Consider the following 22,692-nt stretch of genomic DNA (forward strand, 5'->3'; position numbering starts at 1 on the left):
TTAAAGCGACTGTCCTGATTATTCTCAGCTTGTGGCCTCGCGTGGCTCTCGACGCGGAATAATTAAGATTGGCTCCGGGACTTTATCAATTGTTTACAAGCAAATCTCATGTTAGTTCGACTGATCTTGTTTGGGCCCTTCTGGCCGACGAAGGATTTAGAGTAAAATAGTAAGAATTAAATAATATCTGAGAGACGATTGATCGTGAGAGACAGCCGCCGCAACGATGAGTTAGAGGGATGGATCGGCGGCAGCGAAAAGGCTCGGCGAGGCCAAGAGGCCGCTCCAGTTCTGCGAGCTGTAAGCTAAGGGTTCGGAGGGCACTAATCATGTATTTTTGTATAGCTGTGTTGCAGATATTCGCAACAAAGGACTACATATTGTAGAAAAGCAATACGCCGAATTATAACTCGTATTTTTTTTAACGGAAAATTTAAAATATGCGATTCCTGCACCACAATTTTAGATCACTTAGCAAATTTGCCTCTCGAAGACGCTTTTGGGATACCCCCAAATATATACATATTCCTTAAATGTACAAACCGAAATAATTTGACATTATTGTTCCATCCTGCGAGATCGCAAAAATTTTGCTATTTGTAGAGTAATTTCTGAAGTGAATCCACTTTTGGCAGAGGTCAGAAGATGTCTGAAAACAAATAATATTAAGGACGATATTAATCTTTTTCATATCAGAAAAAAACTGATTTGAAGACTACACGAAATTTAAATTTCCACACGGTTTTAGGACGTTTCCTAAAATGTCTCCACAGCCCAAATTAAACTCAAAATTCTTATTTTAAAATCAAAATCCTATTTAAAGTGATGGTAACTATATTTACAAGTTCCTAAGACCGTTTTGCTGTAGTAAAAAATCAGGAATAAAGCTAAAGGAACAGGACAGGACAAGAAAATTCTATTTTCAAACAGGAAAACCTTTCCTGAATACTCGCTCTTGTATTTTAAATTAATTTCCACTCTGATTTAAGACTCAATCCAGCAGTTGTGCATTCTGCTCTTAAAACGGTTCCTTTTTTATGTGATCAAACCAAAAATAATTCCAGCCAACCGAAGAATCGGTAAAACAATTTTTGATATTAATACAATCTTTGCTGTCGATTCTATGGCAATTGGATGGACAAATTTTTGGTTTTCTTAATGCACAACAGCGGGAATGAGTCTCGAACTGTAACGAAGAAGTAACCACTGGCCATAGTGACTTTTAAGCACTAATTGTAAGGGTTTTTGCAGCAGTCTTTTCAACATGGTGGAACACAAGTCACGGAAGAAGAGGTGGATGCCGGAACCGAAGATGCTCGTCATCGCATTATGTGTCCTGATCTCTATTCCAAGCATGAAAGCAGGAGTTCTCATGAAGTTTGAAGATGATTTAGTCGACCACTGGGAATTCGCGTTTGGCGCTTCTTGTAAGTATCTTTAAAGATTTGTGAATATGTAGTATGCAATTCGAACCACGATAAGTTTCTAGAACTTTAATATAATGTTAAATTCATGATATGGGTACAAGTGAAACTTGCAATCAAATTTCCCAACAGGTATCGCACTGCTATACTATGTATCTTAAAGTTATTTCGATTTGCAGCAAAAGAAATTAAATACGACTACTGCAAGTACAACGCAACAAGTAAAGGCATGCAGTGCAAAAGTTTGCCACAAGCGTCTACAGATATTCGAAAAGTGTGTAATTGCACCGTTCAGCGTGATGAAACTAACGAAGGCTCGTTTTTCGCTGTCAACTGCAAAAGTGATTTAAGTAATGCCTTTAAATTTATTTATTTTTGCTGTTTGGTAATAAATAATTAATTTATTCATACCCTTCTGCTTTACTTCAGGCCACTGCCCTAAGAAACTGTCACTCACCTACGAGCAGGGCTCCTATTCAAAGTCTCCAGATCCAGATCCAGATGTCACAACGAGCGGAATAAACGGCTGGCTGGTGGTTTCCATAATTTCAATCGCTGTCAACGTTCTGCTCTTGACCACGAACATATTATGCCTAATCAATGACAAAGTTCGTGCCTTTTTGAAAGGAAAGGGGAATCAATTGTGCTCATACCCCCGAAGAATTTACAGCAGGTTAATTAAAACCTTATTAATTTATATTTGCCTAGCACAAATCCAATTATTTTATTAATTATATAATTTTTCTGTAGGATAATACATAGGGAGCAGGTGTATGAAAATGAATCACGCGAGACAGGCCAGATGAAGGAATCAGGTATGAGCAACGAATGGGATGATAATATCAACCCAACTGTCTCAACAGGTGCAAATTTCAGTAAAATTATAAACAAACTCTCGATAAATACGCAGATAATTTGACCGTTAAATTATGGTTTATGTTTAAAAAATATTTCTTACCTTGAACGTTATTTCTCCGTTATGAGTTGTCAGCGAGTTATGCACGTAATCTAAACGATCAATTTTTGCGTTGCGGATTACCACTACGGTCAGATTGGTCAGCCCATACAAATATATACCTCTGCCAACCAATGCATGAGAACGTGGTCTGTCCTTTTGCAACATGCGAATAAATATAACTCAAAACGGGAAATTCGCTTATTTGGATGGAAGGAAATTTGTGATTATAACATATTAGTTAAATGATACGCTTATTTCCTGTAAAAGTTATAGATTATTCGAGGGGTGTAAGGGAAATTCAAACCCGTCAGATCTTCAAGATTGTTTTTGATTTAGTCAATAAAATTCATCGTTTTGAAAATCGAAATTTCAGGTAAACACCTAGGAAAGCCAAAAGGAAGAGCAGATCTTGGCTTTTTTGAAGACAGTAACAACGAAAAAAATAGCGCACGCAAGTAAATTTTCCTAAAAAGAAGTTTCGTTATCCGATTTTAATATGAACTTTTCTCTTAAAAGCATCTGCGTACTTTTCATACACTACAACTTCTATGGAATCAAAGACAGGGAACGAGATGGTGATAAAGAGGATGTAGTAACTCTGGAGAAATCCTTTTACGACGACCGGAATTGTCACTTTAGAAGCCTGTCATCACCGCGAAAAGATCATCTGCTCCAACTTCTCTCTGATCAAGATAAGCTTTTGTCTCTTTTTGACCTAACAGCAGGTGCCAAACTTCATTATTTTGTTACACTGCAGACACTAATGAAATACTTTAAAAATAGATGGTGGTCCTTCTGTCCTGGTGCTTGTTTTTCTGTCACAAGGCAAAGAGGGAGAAAAAATATTAACCGATCATAGGGATGTGGAATCAAATGATTTCGAACACCTCACCAAGAAGGAAGTAAACGACGCACTAGAAAAATTAAACAAATTTAAAACCTCATTACCTACACTCACCATATTTTGTGTAAGTTTTAAATTTTGGGTATGCAACATTTACATTCTTTAATTTATTCGCAGCCTTGCCGAGGAGGTTCAGACGAGGAAACTATCCGATCGGAATCATGCAGGATAACATCAACGGGAATGCACAATGCAGCTGTACCCTTCTCCACATTTGATTGTAATCCATCTTAATAATGATGATGATGGTGTTGTATTCAGTACACATTTCTGTGTTTCAGCAACAAGTGCACCACTTGATTCTACACCCATCCAACAATTGCGCGAGAAAACGATCGAAAACGATGCTATTATTTAGTGGGGGGGCGGATTATGGCACTGCTTTTTATAGCTTGCCCTTGATACACACTCTACATGCTATCCTTATGCCTAGCATGGCCATTTTCTTTCAAGAGGCGGATTACGGCAACACAACCTTGAAAGAAAATTGCAACGTTGGGCATAATGATAGCATTGTACAGTGTTTTAGTGCTTTGCGCGGGAACAAATTTCAACCCAAACCCGCATCGAACCCGCTTATTTCGTACCGCACCCAAACCGCACCCATATCTTTTTTCAAAATTTGAAACCGCATCCGCACCAAACCGCACTACGCCAACCCGCACCCGTGGGTTTGGTGCGAGTTTGCTGGTTCAACCCTCAAACCCGCGACCCGCGCAAAGCACTACAGTGTTTCAAGGTAAAGCTAAAAAAACAGTGCTGTAATCTGCCCCCTTATGGTATAACGAGTATTTGTAATGCATCCCCTTATGGATGTAAATAATGGTCACGGGTTTCTATAGGATTTGGTAAAACGTCGTATTGAATAATTGGAATTTTGCGAAATCAACGCGTAAATTATTCAAACAGACGAGTTATTTTTTAATTTTTGTATTTTTCGTTATCTCCTACTTATCTCCTATTTTCTCAAATTGCGCTTTTCTTAATATTATGTGAGTCGAACGAATGAAGTGATGTAAAAATCATTCTCCGCATGCTGAGAATGATTATTATTGCGTTATTTGGGAAACCTCGCAGGCGCATGAGGGGAGTGCAATGCGTTGCACTCTCGGTGATTTAAAAGTCAGAGGCCCGAAAACCACCAACAGGCATAGCAGGCAAGCTGGTGTGCTATCTGCCAACCAACGATCTTTGTCTGATCGGATTTTCTACCTTCTTTATAAATTATCAAACGTAAATGGGATTTTTATTTGGGCTTCTACCTTATTTATGTGACTTTTGTGCACAATAATTTATCGGGCCATTATCTGACTATTTAATTCGCTACCCTCAGGTGCCCTGCGAGGCCGTTTGGTATTTCTGACACCGACGGCCTGCAGCGCCTTCTTGGGCATCGTACAAGAGAGGTGCGGACACCGCCAATTGTGTCCGCGTGGATGATCAACTTGATTCCACCCTTATTAAGCCGTAAGAAGAACGGCGACGAAGACAGAGTTGTGATTTGAGAGATTTTGTTGAGTACAGTTTTTTGATAAGCGCTATTGTTTCAATATCTCAATTGTTATGTACCCCTTCTATTATTTTTTTTATATTTGTCATTACACATTGTCTGTAGTTCTCTCTTCCTTTCTCTGCGTGCGTGCGTGTGTGTGTGAATCGCCGAATCCCATCATCTTCCTGGCTCGTGTTCTCGGGTTCATTGTGCTCCGCTTTCCCTTTTCATCGCTGGTTGTGTGTGCGCCTTCGTGCCTCGTTAGGAGCCTCCATCGCAGAGTAAGCAGTTAGATAGAAAATAAATCGCTCTGTCGTGTGCAATTTAGTTGAATATCTATTCAAAATTCATTTTTCTGGAAAATTATTTGGAATGAAGGTAATTCGAATTCAAAATGACGAAATGTAGAACAAATATTTCGTTAATTTTATAAATTCAACATCTGACTAGATAAAGAACAATTAAATTCTGATCTGCTCTTTACCAAGTTAATTTCAAAGAGAAGCTATGTTAGTTGAATCGCCTTATTTCATGCTCCCCCTTTTTTTCTCAACCTAACGAATAAAAAAATACTAAATAATAATTAAAGGGCCAATTAAATATTTGAATGATTCTCAATATCACAGCTAGATGGACCTCGTGGAAAAAATAACAATCTGGATCGTGTTTCAATAAGCTCACATTTTGACAGCCGCAGAAAGGCCACGGCTTAGATTTCTTTTTTCGGGGATTGAAATTCATCTAAAAAAATATCAAAGCCTGGCGTGTGCGGCTACAAACTAAATCGCGCAGCACTTAAGCGATTTATTTCTATCAAATTGCTTGTCTTGCGACTAGAGGCTCCTAACGAGGCACGGAGGCGCACACGCAACCAGCGTTAAAAAGGAGAAGCGGAGCACAATGAACCCTCAGAACGAGAGCTGGGGAGAAAAAAGGGAGAGTCTGGGTTAGTGGGTCACACACTCGCACAGCCAACGAAGCGCGACAGGAAGAGAAAAATAATTTCAAGGCCAGCTATTGGCTTGGTTAAGATTGAGAGAGCTGCCAAGTCGTACGCTAGATGGCCTCAGCCATTCTCATAGTGGCTGCTAATATACATGTTTTTCGTAGTAATTAATTGGTGTGCATAGGATAGTTCTTGATTTTTTTTAATTCTCGTTTCAGTGTTTGTGTGTCTAAAATGTGAATTTCTTATAATGAAATTGATGCTTCTATTTTAAATTAAAATAACTGAGTAATTTTGTTCAAATATACATCAGAGAAGGTATTAAAAATTAATTCTAGTGAACTAATTCCGACGCATAATTAATACTATAAATTTTGAGTGGGAGTTTTTGGAGAAACTTCTTAACGGGCCCTTTTTCCCCAGCAGGTTTTTGTCGAGCAATCTTTCAATTCTTGCCGCAATTTTCTGTTTAACATATGTTTCAAATTTTTTTCATTTTCAATTAAAAATTTAGAAAGCAATCCCTTCTTTTGACTTGATTAATTGGGATTTTGTTATCAAAAACCTAAACGACATTATTTTTGCTCCTTTTTATCCCTGTCCTCGAAGCGGGAAGGGGCGCGCACTGCTAGCTCGAATGCTTCATTCCGGGTCCCAATCACACCGCGAACGGATTGAATGAGCGCACCAGGCCGCCAGCAGGGACCCCGCCCACTGAAGGGCCACTTGCCTCCGCACCGAGGACTGCATTGAAACGCTAGACATTCGTGTCCCGTGAAGCCAAATTACGCGTGCTGGAAAGGTGCAAACCAGCCCGTTGAGCAATTTGAGCATTTCGAGTCAATAAACTAACCACTTTTTGCCATCTCTGACATTGGGTAGCCAGTATTAGATCTCCCAACTGCTCAAATACCTCCCATTGCTTTGACACTCCTGAGAAATGCCGCTGAACAATGCGAGCCAACGGGCTGGTTTGTCGAGTTCAACGGTGGTTAGTTTTTGCAAATCTAACGGTTAGAACCCGTGATTTCGAGTTGCAAAAATATGTAGTCAATTCTGAAAATCATAGACATTATTAAAATGAAAAATATATTTTTCTGAGATGGTTCTTTAATAAGTTAACTTAAATTTGGGTATTTTGATTTTTCCCAAAATTTTTTTAAAGGTTCTTTAACGGCCAGCTGTAATTTTCAGACAATTGTTTTACGAAATTAGTAAATTTGAGAAAATTTTGATGAGCGGGAATAAACTGGAAATTCAATCAGCTATCTGAATTTGTCAGTATTTAACCCCATTGTTATTACAATTTAAAAAAAACATTTAGCATATATATTTCCTCTGGGCTCAAACATGTAGTTAAAAATACCCAAAACTTCTTCTTTTAAAACTAAAACAGACGCATATTTTTAAAAAGAAGTACATATAATCAAATACAAAAATCCAAAGCTAATTTTTCAAAGGGGTTGAAGTAAAGCAAAATGATTCAATTCAATTTATCTTTATTAAACTTCTGGCAAATAGTAATTTATAAGTATATTTTTAGAGTGCAAAATACAATTTCTCAAAAAATTTTACACGAAACACCTTACGAAACTGAATATCTGTCTAATTAACCGTCAAAGGGACAATTTTCAAAATTTATTACAAGGTTTTCAGAATATTTATTCTATTTTGGCACAATTTATTTACCTATGTGCTTCTTTTTAATATGAATATACAAGTATTGTTTTCTCCTATAAAAATTCGGGCACTTGTCACAATAGAAATCTTTACTATTGGTCTTCACACAGGTGTTAACATGCTTTTCAAGAAGTCCACGGCACTTGAACTTGCGCTCGCAGCGGCGGCAACACTTACTGGTCCTGTGAATCGGCATGTTATAGAAACGTATTTCCTGCGCACACTCGGCGCAGCGGAGGAACGAGTGCGCACAGGACTTGTGGATGTCGAGTAACAATTCCGAGGCAAACAATCTGTTGCACTCTCGACACTTAACCGTCTTTGGAAAATGTTTGCGTTGCATGTGATTCGTCATATTATATTTGTTGAATGCAGAATAGCCGCAATGGTCGCAACTCACGCTTTTGGTGTGAACAGTTTTCACGTGTCTATTCAACAAGTGAGGCAAGGCGAACTGTTTTCCACACTCTTTGCATCTGCTGAAGGTTAGATAGCAGCTCTTCCTATGAAATTGGTCCAAACCCTTGCACTTGAAACGGATTTTGCAATTGGAGCAAGACCTCGGCTTTCCGTGGTACGTCTTGAATCCGACAGCCACGTCCTGGCCACAAGATTTGCACTTTTCGAACGTGTGAATTTTGTTATGGTGTTTTTTAACGACCCACTTTGAGCCGAATTTGGCGTCGCAACTGCCACATTTGAAGATCTTTGGCATGTGCTTCGACTCTTCGTGATGTCTCAAATGGTACTTCTCAGTGGTGAAATACTCGCAATGCTTGCATAAGTAAAGATCTTGATTTACGTTTTTCTTGTGGGACGAGTTGATATGGATGCTCATTTCATACTTGGATTTGAAGAACTCATCGCAGCCGTAATGCTTGCACGCCACCGGAAGTTCCGGATGGACGCGTTTCATGTGATGAGTCCGCGACGAGAATGAGGAAAATATAGTATCATTTTCACAATATTTACAACGAATTTTCTTCTTTTCACGAGGTGGTCTGTAAGGTTTCTCGTGAAAATCGTTCTGCATGTGCTGCTCCTTTTCCTCGTCGGTGTGAAAGTAAGTCGTGCAGCCCCGAAATCCACATTTGATGGCTTTTTTGTGCATAGCTTTGACGTGATCCATCAGTCGTCCGAATCTGTTGCCGCAGTAGAGACACACTCCACTCAGCGGTTTCCTTCTCGGAGATATTTCCTTTTCGTATTTGGCCAGATCAACCTCTTCCAACTGCACCCAACACTGTTCCACTTCTCCAACTGTAAAATTTCAATCAATTTATTAAACACCAGTTTGTGTACAACAGATTGTATTATATTGTAATATTAGGTCAGTCATTTGGCTGGTAATTTTGCAGCCTGGGTCTGACTCATCTGAAAGTGATAGAAGTCCATGCTGTTATCACAAAGTTTACAAACACAGATTTGGCTTCACGGTACACGAATGTCTAGCGTTTCAATGCAGTCCTCGGTGCGGAGGCAAGTGGCCCTTGAGTGGGCTGGGTCCCTGTGCGACCTGGTGCGCCCATTCAATCCGTTCAAGGTGTTATTCGCACTCGGAATTCAGCATTCGTGCTAACACATTGCGCGCCCTTCCCGGTCCGAGAGGACACGGATAAAAAAGAGCAAAAAAAGAAAAAGTACCTGAATAGTTGTCCCGAAGAACCCTAGCGTTTTCTTCCAAAACAAGGTTTTTCGGCCACCAAGCAACAGCCTCGTCTCCAGACTCATCCCCAAACCTAGAACCGGGGTCAATGTTAAAATAATAAATTAAAATTCATGGAAAAAACTGACTCTGCCTGCCAGATGCAAAAATAGCAGATCAAAGAGTCTTCTTCGACCACGTCCGGCAAGTTTTCGTCTTCTTCCGTCAGGTTCATGACCTCCATGGCCCATTTCCTCAGCTTGAACCTGTCCACCTGCGACGCGAGGACGTGGCCGTCCGACGTCGGACACTCGCACAGTCTGCACAGCGGCTTTTGAATGGGTGTTTTTCCTTCTTTGCCTCGCAGCTCCATCTCTTGACTCCTTTAGTGACACTCTAACCAAGAAAATCTTCCCCAAAGACAAAGAGTGATAGTCGTAAACAAACAAACAAAACACGCGGTTTATGCTTCTTGCTGTTTACTGTGAAGTCATTAGAAAGCGCAGAAAGCGATATTCAATGTCAGCTATGTTGACGACGTCGACAACTCCGTCCGGCCGCCCCGCCCTCGTGCGCAGTGGTGTGTGCGACAAGGAGAAGAAATTCTCAAAAGCTGGTTAGTCGTTTTTGCCAAAAATTTTTTAATATTTTACTTGAAAATTAAAATTCTGTCATAATATTAAAAAGTTCCCAGCAAGCTCTATAGATTTACACTTAAATATTTTAATATTGAAACTGGGATCTTAACTCCTTGCGCTTACTCTCTCGTATATTTCTAAAGACAACCAATCAGCGTTCGACTGCTGCGATCTGATTGGCTTACTCGTGATTTTTGTATTTCGTCGCGCGTTCGGGAAAAAGTACCTGCTTTCTATGGGTCAGCGTAGAGGAAAAGCAAATTTCCTCTCGAGCCACCTGAAGGGTTAAACAAGGCAAAGAGATGTCCTTTTTAAGTGGTCAGGATCGTCGCAGTGGAACAATTACAAAAAAAATCAGAATAAATGCGCAAAAATGTTCAAATTGGGCTTGTGTTTCGACGGGAGAGAGAAACTAAAAATAATGGTCATCTTGCGCACACTCACGCGCAGCCTGTTTGGTGTGTTTGCCACTAGACACAGAAACACGAGGCGGGCAGCGACGAAAAGTCTCACTCTTGTCTGACTGGGAGCAAGAGAGAAAAGGAGTCAGCCGCAAGTATTAAGTCACGGGAGCGAGAGCAAGACGGATTGAGCTACACAATTACACATTTCTCACTCGGCACTTTTTGTAAGTCTTCCATCTGAATTATTTGTAATCGGGCACAGCCAGAAAGCACAAAAAGGATTAATTTTTAAATGGTATTCTTGCAAATGAAAAAAAAAATTTTGCCTAAATTTATTACCCGGGAAACCGTGGGATTTTTCTAAAAGAATTTGGTTTACGAAATTATAACTTTCATCTGACTTTTATAAATTATTTTACCATTGGAATTAGTTCGAATTTGCATTTCGAGGAAAGTCCAACTTGCAAAAGTTGCTAGGCAGATAGAAAAACTAGCGCGGCTGTGTGTTGGCCTTGGAAACATCCGGCCATGATATCTCCGCAGAAAGTCATAAACATTTGTATGTTAATGCGTCGGGCCTAAAAGAGAGGCGCAACAAAATAACAGATAGATATAAATTTCATTTGATTCGCGGCTTAATTTGTGAAGCAACAATATGAACCGATTTTGCTTCTAAACCACTTCGAGATTCGAGAGTAGCAGTACAGCTACAATATTGCATGTTCTCTTGATGTGATGATTGTTTTTAATTGGCGAGAGAGTTTTTAGGATTTAAAAGTCGATTTTAGATGACTTCCAAGCCTAATAAAGCACCGTTTTAAAAGGCATATTAAAAAAATTCATTTAGCAAAAATAATAGAAGTGTAATGTTATTTGTTTTTTAAAGTTTCATTATATTTATATAATTATTCTATTGACACTAGCAAGAATTAACAAAAATAATAATAATTAATGAAATCTTTCCAATTCTGTCCAGACGTATTTTGGGAATTAGCCTGAAACCTGCACGGTCCTCTTTTCGACTGAATTCGCGCTAAAATAGTTTCGCTAGAATTTATTAGATAAATTTTCTCAGCCTAATTTAGTCAGTGTTTTATTGAGTTGCTCTTTTAGCCATTTAAGAGCAAAAAAAGCGCAACAAACAGTATTTATAAATAGTTTTTCTTGCTTTCATCGGCGGGGAATTCTAGGAAATCTGGACTGGTGTTTTTCTAAACTTTTTTTATTCATTTTTATTTTGCTGGTCAGCTGATCAATGTCCAAACAAAACAGCTCGGTTGGCGTTGACCTTTGTGACCTCATCGAGCTCAGATAAGTTTTTATTTCTTTGACGTTAACGATTGTAAAACTAGGAGAAATTAAATCTGGATATTATATTTCCTGAATCAAACTTTGGCTCTGCTGAGATGATAATAATTTTTCAATATCGGAAATGAAGCAGCTTGAATTTCGAAAGTGGTGATTTTAAAGTGTCAAGGCCACTTTTGTGATATCAGAGTGGAGGTTGGCAGTTGCTAGGACATAAAAAAGAAACGGAGAGAAGCGACGGCTGGAATAAAAAGCAGCGTCGATAGGATAGGAGACACGAAAAAAGGGCCGCGCATAGCGAAGTGTCGTGATAAATTAATTAAATGGGCAGCAGTTCTAGTTAATTTATTTCAATTTTTGCCTCGCCCTTCGCCTCAACACTAAACATACCAAGGTTTGTTTATTTGCCCCTTCGAAGAGGCGAGTTGAACGAAATGGAAAATTATCTCGAATAAAATCAAATGGGATTTGACGGAAGGCGTAAGGTCAATTAATGAAAAATTCAATTTTGGCTTTCAAATAGCTTCCTTTGCTGCGGCGAGATTAAATTTTAACTATCACATTAAAAGTTGAGAAACCCTTTATTTTTCCAACCTGACCGCTTCAGGCAATAAAACATCCAAAAATTCTATCAAATATGGTACGTTAGATTATTAGAAAAGTGCGTGTGTCACTCGCGCAGGCAAAAGCCATTTTAAAATTATTTGTCAACCAAACTTATTTAGCAAGCTGCTGTGATTTTTTTTCTAGATGGAATTAAGTTAAGAATAGGGTACGTGCAAGTTCAAATAATAATGTTCAAATTGAAGTTCTTGCCTTTGAAATATTAAAAAATAGCTTTTAAGTTTGAACGGATGAGTTGGTTAGCAAAAATGAGAGGTCGCGCGTTCGGCTGCGAGTGGTGGCTCTCCGGCTTTTATGTGTTTCGGCGGGAGCGGGAAACTAGATGGCCATAGCTAGCGCACACTCACGAGCAGCCTGTTCGGTGTTTGACACTAGATAAATAAAAACACACAAGGCGGTCGCGGCAGCCACGAAAAGTTTTCCTCTTCTCGATCTGACTAGGAACAAGAGAGAAAAGGAGGCAGCCGCAAATAAGTCGCAAGCGAGAGAAAAAAATCAAAAGAAGAGTCGGATGAGCTACACCTTTTTTACTCGGCACTTTTTGTAAGTTTCGCAGCACTCGTATCTAATTGCCAGTTCTGAAATGATTTTTTTTAAAATAGTATTCTTGCAATTGAAACAAAATTTTGGTCCAAATATGATTCCCGAGAAGCCGTGTCAATTTTTAAAAGCGTTGCATTATTATTCAACTATCGGAATTAATTTGAATTCCCATTTTGAGAATAGGCCGACTGACAAAATTGCTAGACAGATAGAAAATGCGGCTCTCCTGCTGACCTTTTAAATATTTTTGGCCGCAGGAAAATCAAACATTTGGATAATATTGGGCTGTGTCTAAAAGAGAAGGCGCGCAGCATAGAGGCTCATCCAAGCATTCTTTTGATTCGCAGCTCATTTGTACCAATTTAGCTTCTAAACCACTTCGATTGCAGGTTCTCCTTGATTTGATACATTCTTTTTAATTGGTGAAGGCTTAATTTTAAAGTCGGTTATAGACGACTCCCAAGCCAAATAGGATAATTTTAAAAGGCAGTTGTGTTAGTTGAAGAAGTCGTATTATTTTATTTAATGAATGAATTATTTATTTAAAACATATTAATTATTTTGAGAAGTCTTGAGGATATTGGGAAAAATCCTCCTTGGTGCAGTAAAAATCCTCGCGCTGAAATAATTTCACAAGAAATTTATCCGTTTTTTTTTTTTTTTTTTTTTTTTTTATTGAATAGTTGCAATTTTCTCAGCCTTATTTAGTCATCGTTTCTACTTTATTATTGTGTGCTATTATTGGTGATCCATTCATTGAAAATTTTACGTTGAAATTGATATGATTTAAGTAAAATTTGAGGTTAGAATTATGTGTTCGAGGAACCAGAATTGCGTTGGAATTTCTCCAAGCCGCACAAATTTCTTTCCAATTTAAAACTTTTTGCACAGAAAAAACCAAAAGGAAATCGTAATAGCGATACACAATATTTTATTTTTCCATTAAAAAAGATGTTACATACTAAAAGAATGTGTGGAACAATCAAACATATGCTGCTATTTTAATTAGAAAAAAGAAATGGTGTGATTTCACTTTGTAATTTAAAAATATACGCTCCAGCTTTTCCCGTCAGGCATTTAATGGAGCCAATTAATCCTATATTTTCAAACAGGAGAATAGGCATGGAACGGAAAAATCTTTCTTGGATTTTATGACATTTGCGCTGTGATTTAAGACTCTGCTCGAGAAACGATTTCTTTTAATGTGCTCCAACCAATAATTGGTCCGCTGCCAATCTCCGTAGAATGGTTAAACCATTTTTTATATTGTTTAAACCTTGTTGGCTGGTCTAACTTTCTGTTTTCTTCAATGCACAGCAGCGGCATTGAGTCTTTGGTCATAGGGGAAGAGGCTGCGTGTTCGGGGTCACCAAATTTGGTCGGGAAAGAGTTGACAAAATAAGAATTCTTCATTAAGTAAGGTTCATTTAATACACCAACTAGACTGTAATACATTACAATTACATAAATTATTTTGATATTAACTTCGCACTTTCCCCAAATACGTGTGCGACTTAAAACAATCGACTGTCTAACCGACACACCTGACGAAGAATGATAAAATTTGAATATCATCATTTAAAAACAGAAACAAAAATCATGAATAATATAATTACCCCAGACAAAAATAATAACAATACAAAAGAATCACGCCAAACGCTCAGCTATAAGTCTTGTATACCAAAACGAAAAAGTAACCATTTTGCGCCAGGAATTAGAGACTTTTAAGCACTAATTGTAAGGGTTTTCGCAGCAGTCTCTTCAACATGGCGGAATACAAGTCACGGAAGAAGAGGTGGATAGCGACACCGAACGTGCTCTTCATTGCATTATGTGTCTTCATCTGTATTCCAAGCACGAAAGGAGTTTGCGAAATTGATTTTGATGATACGAGTGTCGACCGCTGGAAATTTCTGATTGGCGCGAGTCGTAAGTTTTATCTTAAATTAAAGATTTGTGAATAAGTTGTAAAATTCAAACGAAGAGAAATTTAGAAATTTAAGTACTTCACTTGCAATCAAATTTGAAAACAGATTTATTCTCTGATACGCTTTTGCACTACTCCCACTGCAATAATGGGGCTAAAATTATTTCATTTTGCAGCAAAACAACTTCTCTACGACTTCTGCAAGTACAACGGAACAAGTAAAGGCGAACAATGTCATAGTTTTGGAATAAAGCAGACTGTAGATTTTGAAAAAGTGTGTGGTTGCCACATTCAGCAAAATAAAACCATCGAAGGCTCGTTTAGTTTCGACCTCGACTGCACAAGCAATTTAAGTAATGCCTTTAAATTGATGTAATTTTGCTTTTTATAAATATAATAAACGTTAAATTTTGCTCTGTTTTACTTTAGGCTACTGCCCTGAGAAACTAACAGTCACCTACAGGCAGGGCCCCAATGCGACGGCTCCACACCAGGTGCCAAGCCGCCGCGGCATAGGGAAGAATAACAATGAATCCCCCGGGAATCCACCGGGACCGGGAACTGGGGCAGATCCAGATGTCGCAACGAGTGGAATAAATGGCTGGCTGGTGGCTTTCATAATTTCCTTCGCAGTCAACGTTCTCACGATCTTATGCATATTCAAAGAAAAAGTGTATGACTTTTTGACTGCAATGTGGAACCGACTATCGAACAGGTGAGTTAATTGATAGCTTATTATTTTAAATTTGCCTCACGCACAAAAGGAATTATTTTATATTTTTAAAGAACAAATATTTATCTAGAAGCTTTGGAAGTTCAGCCAATTCAGAAGAAATATCGGCTGGTATACTTCTACAGCTGTACAATTTACAACTAATACAGTCATGTGCACATTATTATCATGAAAACAAAAATTAATGCAGTTATGCTCGATGAAGGTTGGACTCAATTGTTTATTCATACTTTATTTCTTCTGCAGGATAATGGATAGGGGGCAGCAGCTCCCTTCCTTCCACCGACACCCAGCACCAGGATTGGCAACTGAGGAGGAGCCTGATATTGATTCAACCGAGACACCCCTGCGGGAACTTACAGGTATTATATTGATAATATATATGGACCAAATTGATTCAACGCGCATGAATTTCAGTTAAATTGAAAAAGCCTAGAAATACGCAGACCATTTGACTTTATATCAAATTGTCTTTTCTGTTAGCAATAGCAGATGATAGTTAAAAATATATTATCGCGATTTCTCCGTTTTGAGTGGTCAGCGATCCGAGTGTTGCGCGCAATCGAAACGAGATCAATTTTGGCAGTGCAGATTTTTACCACTGGTCTGATTGGACAACAATAAAAACAAATACCACTGCCGGCCAATGAGAAACGTCCTTAGTCCTCTACCACAATGATTCAAAACGGGGAATTCACCTATTTGGATGGAAGGAAACATTTGTGCTTTTTTTGGTTAAATCGTGCGCTTATTCCTTTTGTAAGTGGTATATTTTTCGAGGAGTGTAAGGGAAATTGCAGGCCGTCGGATCTTCTAGATTGTTTTTGATTGAGTTTCGTTTTGCCACCAGGGAACACACCCCAGGTGCCAATCCCACGCGGCTCAACCTCTGCAGCGATTGAAATGGGAGAACCGATAGAGTCACTTGATGTCTCGGAGAGTGACGAGAGAGGTATTTCTCTTTCATGCGTGTTTACTATCATGAAAAGATATTTATCTCCGGCATTTAACTGTATTAGAGTTGCGAGGAAATTATGGCTTATTTTCATTTATTCCAGGCGATACACACATTCGACCTGAAGGGAAAGCAAATCTAGGATTTTTCGAATCTGAAATAGATGGACATATTACCAAACAAAACGCAGACAAGTAATTATCCAGAGCTATGATCTAATTAAAAACTTATATCGCTCTTTCAAGTGTTTGTGTCTTGGTCATTCACTACGAGTTCAAAAACGATCCTGATTATTTCCGAAAGGGAGACGCCTGTGACGTAGAAAACCTCAAGACCTCCTTCGGGAAAAACCGGAATTGCAATTTCCGTAATTTGTCGCCAGACAAAAAGTTTTTGCTCCAACTTCTCGGTGACCAAGAAGAGCTTTTGCAGTTTTTCAACACACAAGGTATTGATCACGTTCAAATTAAAATTCATATCTAACTTGTATGATGACATTTCTGATTCAGGTGACGTGCCTTCTGTTTTCGTGCTTTTCATTCTATCTCGGGATGAAAACGGGAAAATACTGACTGACCACCTTGACAGGGAAACAAATGATTATGAATATTTCACAACAGATGAGGTCTTTGACTCTTTACAGAAGCTTAAAAAATTCGATAAATGTCTGAAAATCGTGAATTTTGGGGTGAGTTTCTAACACATTTTTACCTCGATATTAGGAAAATTGCGAGATGATTAGACAAATTCTAATATTCTTTGAAATGATTCAGCCGTGTCGGGGGTCATTGGTTGATTCTATGTTCGACGAAAAGAAAAAAAACAAAAGATATGAAAACAGGAGATCATGCAGAATCACCACTCGCCCAGGAACGCACAACTATATCGTGTTCTATTCGACAGTTGAAAGTAATTTTTTAATGGCAACGAATGTTCCTTCGTAATATAAATTTTTTAATAAATTTTACAGCGACAATGGCAAACACTGAAGAAAATGGTTCCTGGTTTGTCCGAAATATCTGCACGTGTCTGAACTATGCTGATGATGAGTCCTTGTTGAAATTCTTCACCATTGTTCAGAATCGAATGCATCAAGCGTCACGCATTTTCACAACCTTTGAAAAAAACACTCCACTGGGGCAGACACCAGAGCTCAAAATGTTTACACAGGACAGAAAATTCATAATCTCAAAGTGAGTGTCACAAATTAAACGGATGTTGTCGATAAAAACAATTCTGGAGGACTCATCATATAAATTTAAAGAATAGCAAACAGTGTAACTGTTTCATGCTACCGTTTATTTTAGGCTGAAAATACCAGCAAGAGCTATTTCAATCACTGATGGGTATGGTGAAGTGAGCAAAGTCAGAAATGAACGATTTTCTGAATATTTCTCCTGGAAATCGGATGAAGGACGAGATATCAGGGGTCGCAGAGGTTTCATTTTATCCGCGGTCAAAAGCACACAAGTGCAAGACGTGAAAAGAGCTCTTCGTATGCTAGACTTCGAAATTACAGACTGGAAACTGAGTCGACCATCCATGGATATATATTTTAACATGGGTGAGTATCAAAATTGAACAATGAAGGAGTTAAAAATGGATTAATACTGGTTTTACAGTGTCCAAGTTGGAACCAGACGTGGGCTGCATTATGACCTGCATATTTGGCCCTGTGTGTAAAAACAAACACAAAGAGGTTTGCGTGCGCGTGGAAAACGGGCAAGAGATTCCAATCTCGAACATCCTACACAGTTTGGTCGGCCCAAAAAACGATAAATTGATCGAGAAGCCGAAAATTCTGTTCGTTGTCAACATGGAAGCACTACAAACAGACAGTGTAAGCTCGACTCCAACTGCGATGCATAAGATATATGACATTGATACATATATATTTTAATTTAGTTCTCTGCTGTGGACATAGAAGATTTACAAGTCTCTGCTACAAACCACAGTGGTTGGCTTGTCTTGATTTTAAAACACGAAGGTAGGTCCTGAAAGATCGTATTTTATTAAGGTGTACAATGTAAAAACTTGTTTCACAGATGCATTAAAGGAGCTGATTGAAATCTTTGAAAACATCGGCGAGAATAGCCTGCAAGAACTTCTAGAGCCTCTGCTAACTCGTGAGTCCAAAAGAGAGGATGTGGTTCTTCTGAATTCAACTATGCAGTATCTCATCAAATTTCCTAATTGGATAAGAGCATTTGTCAAACCAGATTTCAAGTTCAAAAAGACACAAAACCAACGAGGCCAAATGGATAATTCTGAAAATTCAACGAGAAATCCTCTTGCGGAGAAGATCAATTTTGATGCATTATTGAAAATGGCCAATAGAATGTTTGAGGAAAACAAAAATTCGATTGAGAGCCATATTTGGAGTCCACATGTTTCAAGCGATATTGAATCTTCGAAAGAGTTGGATCTCGTCAGAGACTCAGCAGCGAGAGATAGAACTGACACGAGCATTCTTTGGCTGTTTAATTCAGTTGCTGGTGCAGGCAAATCGACCGTTCTCAAAGAAATGAGGCACCAACTCACCAATCACGATGGAGGGTTTAAAATACTGCTGATTCCTCTGAAAGAAAATGAATGGTACTTGCTTGAAATGCCTGCATTGAAAGTGGATGAAATCGAATTCCTCGCAAAGACAACTTGCAATTCTCATGACGACATCAACAACTGGATTAAGAAGAGAGAAGTCATTGTTTTCCTCGACGGATTTGATGAAGTGTGCCCAAATTTCAGAGAAGAAATGATCAACATTTTGATTGCATTAAATAATGCAAGAGTCCCACTCTTCATCGGGACCAGGCCTCACGAAGTGCACCACATTCAAGAGAGGATAGAAAACTCGATGGCAGTTGAGATCGAACCACTGGATGAAGAAAAGCAAAATGAGTTGAAGCAGATCGTTGCCGGGGGCGGATTAAGGCAACGCACGAGAAATGATTAAAAAGACCGATCCGCATTATTAATAATCTTAATTTCATGAACTCACTTTGCTTTGTTTAATTTCTAATTTTCCATTCTATTAATACAGTAGTCAATAAATAGAGGAGATTAATTAGCCAATCAATTTGCTACTTTTTTGAGAAACTGGACTTTATTTGAGTTTAGAAGTTGCTGAGAATATAGGCAAGCAGAGGCCAGTAAAAGGCGCATTTCTTGTTCTGAGGATTTCTGACTGCTCAAATTAGGCAGTAAGGCAAAATAAATACTATTTTCTTAAGTCTCATAATTATTCCAATGGACCACAGTTGAGGAAAGAGTGATTTTATTTCAAGCATATTCAGAGAGAACAAAGTTAATAATAAGCAAGGCAGAATTAGTAATACTGAGGAGAGGCTCTTCATGAGAGGGCTGCGGTGACGGCGACGGAGTGCTCGACACATCGGACAGCCTTCCCGGTTCTCAGCGTGGACTGTAAGTTACAGGGAGCAGCAGGAAAATGCATTTTTCGTGGTGTCATATACACACAGAAAGGTAATCACTAATTTGATTTAAAAATAGTTTTGTCTTCTTGCGTCAGGAGGATTTTCTGCTCCATTTACGAAGTCAAAATCGTTGATTCTTGCTATATAAATTTTGCTGGCTGGGTGGTTGCAGAACTCATGCTGCTGTGCATGACAGTTGTGGTGGCGAGAGTCACCACAAACCTTTTTATTTCATTATAGAGTTAAATAAAAATGTTTTGCAGAACTTTTTATTTATTTTTCTTTGTAATAATCGGTTAGGCTTTATTTATAAAGACACCTTTTATCATTTTCTAGCCCAAAAAATCAATCGTAATATACTGCAAAGACAGTTGCGACGGCCACAAGCTGTTTTGTCTGGTAGGTGGCGGTGAGGTGGTTGTCGCGCTCGCAGTCCCACAGCGGCCTGCTCTCGATGCTCACCCCCTGGTTCATTTTGTCCATCGTGTGCACCACCACCACGAACTTGTACCTTCCATTCCACCACAAATAAATCACTTTAATTTTTTTAAATTAAATTTTCCAACCTTTGAAAGTCGAATTCGAGGATTTTCTCCCTGAGTTGTGTGGCGAGGCGCTGGGCGAGCCCTGGCAGGGCGTTCGGAGGAAAAGGTTCGGCGCTGAAGGTTTGCTCGAGCAGCTCGTCGACCAGCCTTTTGATCTCGCACGGACGGAAAGGCTTCGCCGACTCCAAATGGTACGTGTTGCACGCCTTGTTCTTCAAAGCCATCTTCTGGTATAAATTCATTCTATTTTTTCTTGTTTTGTTGCCCAGGCGACAAATAATAAAATAACACCCCAATTTTCTCACTAATGAGCGCGAGAAAGACCGAAACAAAGAACTCAAGCTGGGAAACACACTTGATGATGAGATATAGAGAGTAAATAAAAATAAAATAAATGGTTGTCATGACAACCGCGAGGTTAGAATTTATTTTTCGACACAAAATGCTCGTAAAAATTATTCCAAATTTAATATTAAAGCCTTGGAAAAATTATATTGCAGTTAACAGCTTTAAAATTAAATTCAAACATAAAAAATATTTTAATCTAATCTGAGAGAGTAAAGATAATTAATAGCAAAAGGCAGAATTAGTAAATAGTATATTGAAGAGACGCTTTTGCGAAAGTCTTGACTCTTAGCCAAGCCGCAGATAGAGCGACGGCGACGGAGTGCTCGTCGACACATCTGACTGTCTTCCCAGCTCTGCGTGGACTGTGAGTTACAGGGAGCAGCGGGTATAACATTTTTCGTGGTGTTACAAAGAAGGTCACCATACATTTACTAAAATAAAACTATTTTTCTTCTCACGTCAGGTCGTGGTTGGCTTTTCTGCTCCATTTCTGGAGTCAAAATTGTTGAAATCTTGCAATTTAAAACCATTAATCTAAACTTGAGACCGTCTAAAACACAAATAGGTTCAGAAAGTAAGTCCTATATTCATAAATCTTTTTATTTCATTTTAATGTTACATCAATATATTTTCAGAGACTTTTAATTTATTTATTCGTAATAATCGCTTTTACTTTATTTATTTTATGAACACCTACCTGAGACGTGCACCCCATGGTAAAGTAGTTAAACAGGCAAAGAGATGTTCTTTGAAAGTGGCTAGGATAGTCGCAGTGGAATAATTATTACGTAGAAAAAACAGACGGCCATTGATTAAAATTTTCAAATTATAGATCTAGTCTTATTGCTAAGCCTGTGAAATTTACAAAATTAGCTTTCGGTTGAGTGTATGGATGAGTTGGTTTGCGAAAATGAGAGGTCGCGCGTGTGGCTGCCAATGCTTTTTCGGCTTGTTTTTTATTTGGACGAGGCGCCAAGAGAGGGAAGCTTATCGGCCACCGCACACACATTCACGCGCAGCCTGTTTGCTAATAGGCAGATAAGCGCAAGCTGCCACGAAAAGTCTAACTCTGCGCTGAAAGCAAGGAAGGAGCGGAGGACCATCAGTCGCGAGCGAGAGCAAGTCCAGCTGGAAAAACGGATGAGCTATACACCCTTCTCAGCACTCTCAGCACTTTTTGTAAGTTTTCCAATTTCCAACACTCGTAATTTAACTACTTGCCGCAGGTCAGAATTATTTGTATAAGCCAGAAAGCACCAAAATGATTGATGATTTAGATATTATTATTTTGCATTTGAAACACAATTTTAGGCTCAAATTAATTTTCCGAAACCATTTGAATTTTGTAAAAACGTTGCAGGCTAGAAAAGGAACTTTTTGCTTCCAGACCTATATTTTGAAAATTTCTTGCGGCTTCTAATTTATTTTATCGCCGATGTAGAAAAGTCTCACACTGCCTAATTTCCACTAGAATTATCTTAATTTTTTTTATTCCCTGCTCGAATTGTAAATTAATAGAATCGGAATTAGTTCGAATTTTCATTTCGAGGAGAATCCGAATTACAAAATCGCTTGGATGAGAGAATATGAGGCCGTGCCGGTAACTCAAAAAGTCTTATATTTGGACATTATTGCGTCGCGTTTAAAATAGAGGTGCCAATTACAGATAAATTAATTTGATTCGCGGTTCAATTTTTGGAGCAACAAAATGGACCGATTTTGCTTCTAAATCACTTCGATTTCAAGGATTTCTCTTAATTTGAATAATTCTTTTTAATTAGTGAGATGATTTTAGGGTTTAAAAGTCGATTTTAGATGACTTCCAAGCTGAATAGGACCGTTTTAAAAGGAATATTTTTAAAAAATTCGTTTGGCAAATAGTAATGTAATTTTATTTGCGGCTCAGGGCGGCGGCGTTATGCGTCGTTTTAGATTTATTTTGCTGTTCGACATTTCTTACTTTTTAAGTTTCATTATTTATGTATTTATTTATTTTGGGAAAATGTTGGGATTAAACTTCCACGGTCCTGTTTCCGATTGAATTCGTGCAAAAATAATATCGCAAGAATTTTATCTGATCAATCAATGGGAGCAATTTTCTCAGCTTAATTTAGTCAGTGTTTTATATTCGGTATTGAAGTACTATTAGCGATTCCAGAGCCGAAAAACCAACAAACAGTG

The 22,692-nt window shown here is 38.5% G+C and overlaps 4 protein-coding genes and 1 long non-coding RNA gene across 5 annotated transcripts; 3 read left to right on the plus strand and 2 right to left on the minus strand.

The window, feature by feature from the left end:
- Positions 1–2,198: 2,198 nt before the first annotated feature.
- Positions 2,199–5,879, plus strand: LOC135943030 (uncharacterized). The gene is made up of 6 exons (XM_065489418.1): positions 2,199–2,287; positions 2,756–2,837; positions 2,899–3,107; positions 3,166–3,350; positions 3,404–3,506; positions 3,568–5,879. Exons 1-6 carry the CDS (start codon positions 2,227–2,229, stop codon positions 3,642–3,644), a joined length of 717 nt encoding a protein of 238 aa, XP_065345490.1. The 5' UTR covers positions 2,199–2,226; the 3' UTR covers positions 3,645–5,879.
- Positions 5,880–7,206: 1,327 nt separating this feature from the next.
- On the minus strand, positions 7,207–9,603 carry LOC135944175 (zinc finger protein 845-like). The gene is made up of 3 exons (XM_065490961.1): positions 9,199–9,603; positions 9,049–9,143; positions 7,207–8,664 (listed from the first exon to the last, which is right to left on the minus strand). Exons 1-3 carry the CDS (start codon positions 9,420–9,422, stop codon positions 7,406–7,408), a joined length of 1,578 nt encoding a protein of 525 aa, XP_065347033.1. The 5' UTR covers positions 9,423–9,603; the 3' UTR covers positions 7,207–7,405.
- Positions 9,604–13,935: 4,332 nt separating this feature from the next.
- LOC135944470 (uncharacterized) lies at positions 13,936–15,059 on the plus strand. Its single transcript, XR_010575338.1, has 3 exons — positions 13,936–14,495; positions 14,670–14,846; positions 14,923–15,059. It is a non-coding gene; the product is annotated as an uncharacterized LOC135944470 (long non-coding RNA).
- A 1,886-nt stretch (positions 15,060–16,945) lies between these two features.
- On the plus strand, positions 16,946–19,137 carry LOC135943874 (uncharacterized). The gene is made up of 6 exons (XM_065490540.1): positions 16,946–17,090; positions 17,152–17,374; positions 17,489–17,745; positions 17,804–18,021; positions 18,087–18,168; positions 18,227–19,137. The coding sequence occupies exons 1-6, from the start codon at positions 16,946–16,948 to the stop codon at positions 19,135–19,137; spliced, it is 1,836 nt and encodes a 611-aa protein (XP_065346612.1).
- Positions 19,138–19,963: 826 nt separating this feature from the next.
- On the minus strand, positions 19,964–20,506 carry LOC135943875 (dynein light chain Tctex-type protein 2B-like). The gene is made up of 2 exons (XM_065490542.1): positions 20,185–20,506; positions 19,964–20,129 (listed from the first exon to the last, which is right to left on the minus strand). The coding sequence occupies exons 1-2, from the start codon at positions 20,403–20,405 to the stop codon at positions 19,964–19,966; spliced, it is 387 nt and encodes a 128-aa protein (XP_065346614.1). The 5' UTR covers positions 20,406–20,506.
- Positions 20,507–22,692: the final 2,186 nt, after the last annotated feature.

This window comes from Cloeon dipterum, chromosome 4 (assembly GCF_949628265.1).
Source record: "Cloeon dipterum chromosome 4, ieCloDipt1.1, whole genome shotgun sequence".
NCBI classification, from domain to species: domain Eukaryota; kingdom Metazoa; phylum Arthropoda; class Insecta; order Ephemeroptera; family Baetidae; genus Cloeon; species Cloeon dipterum.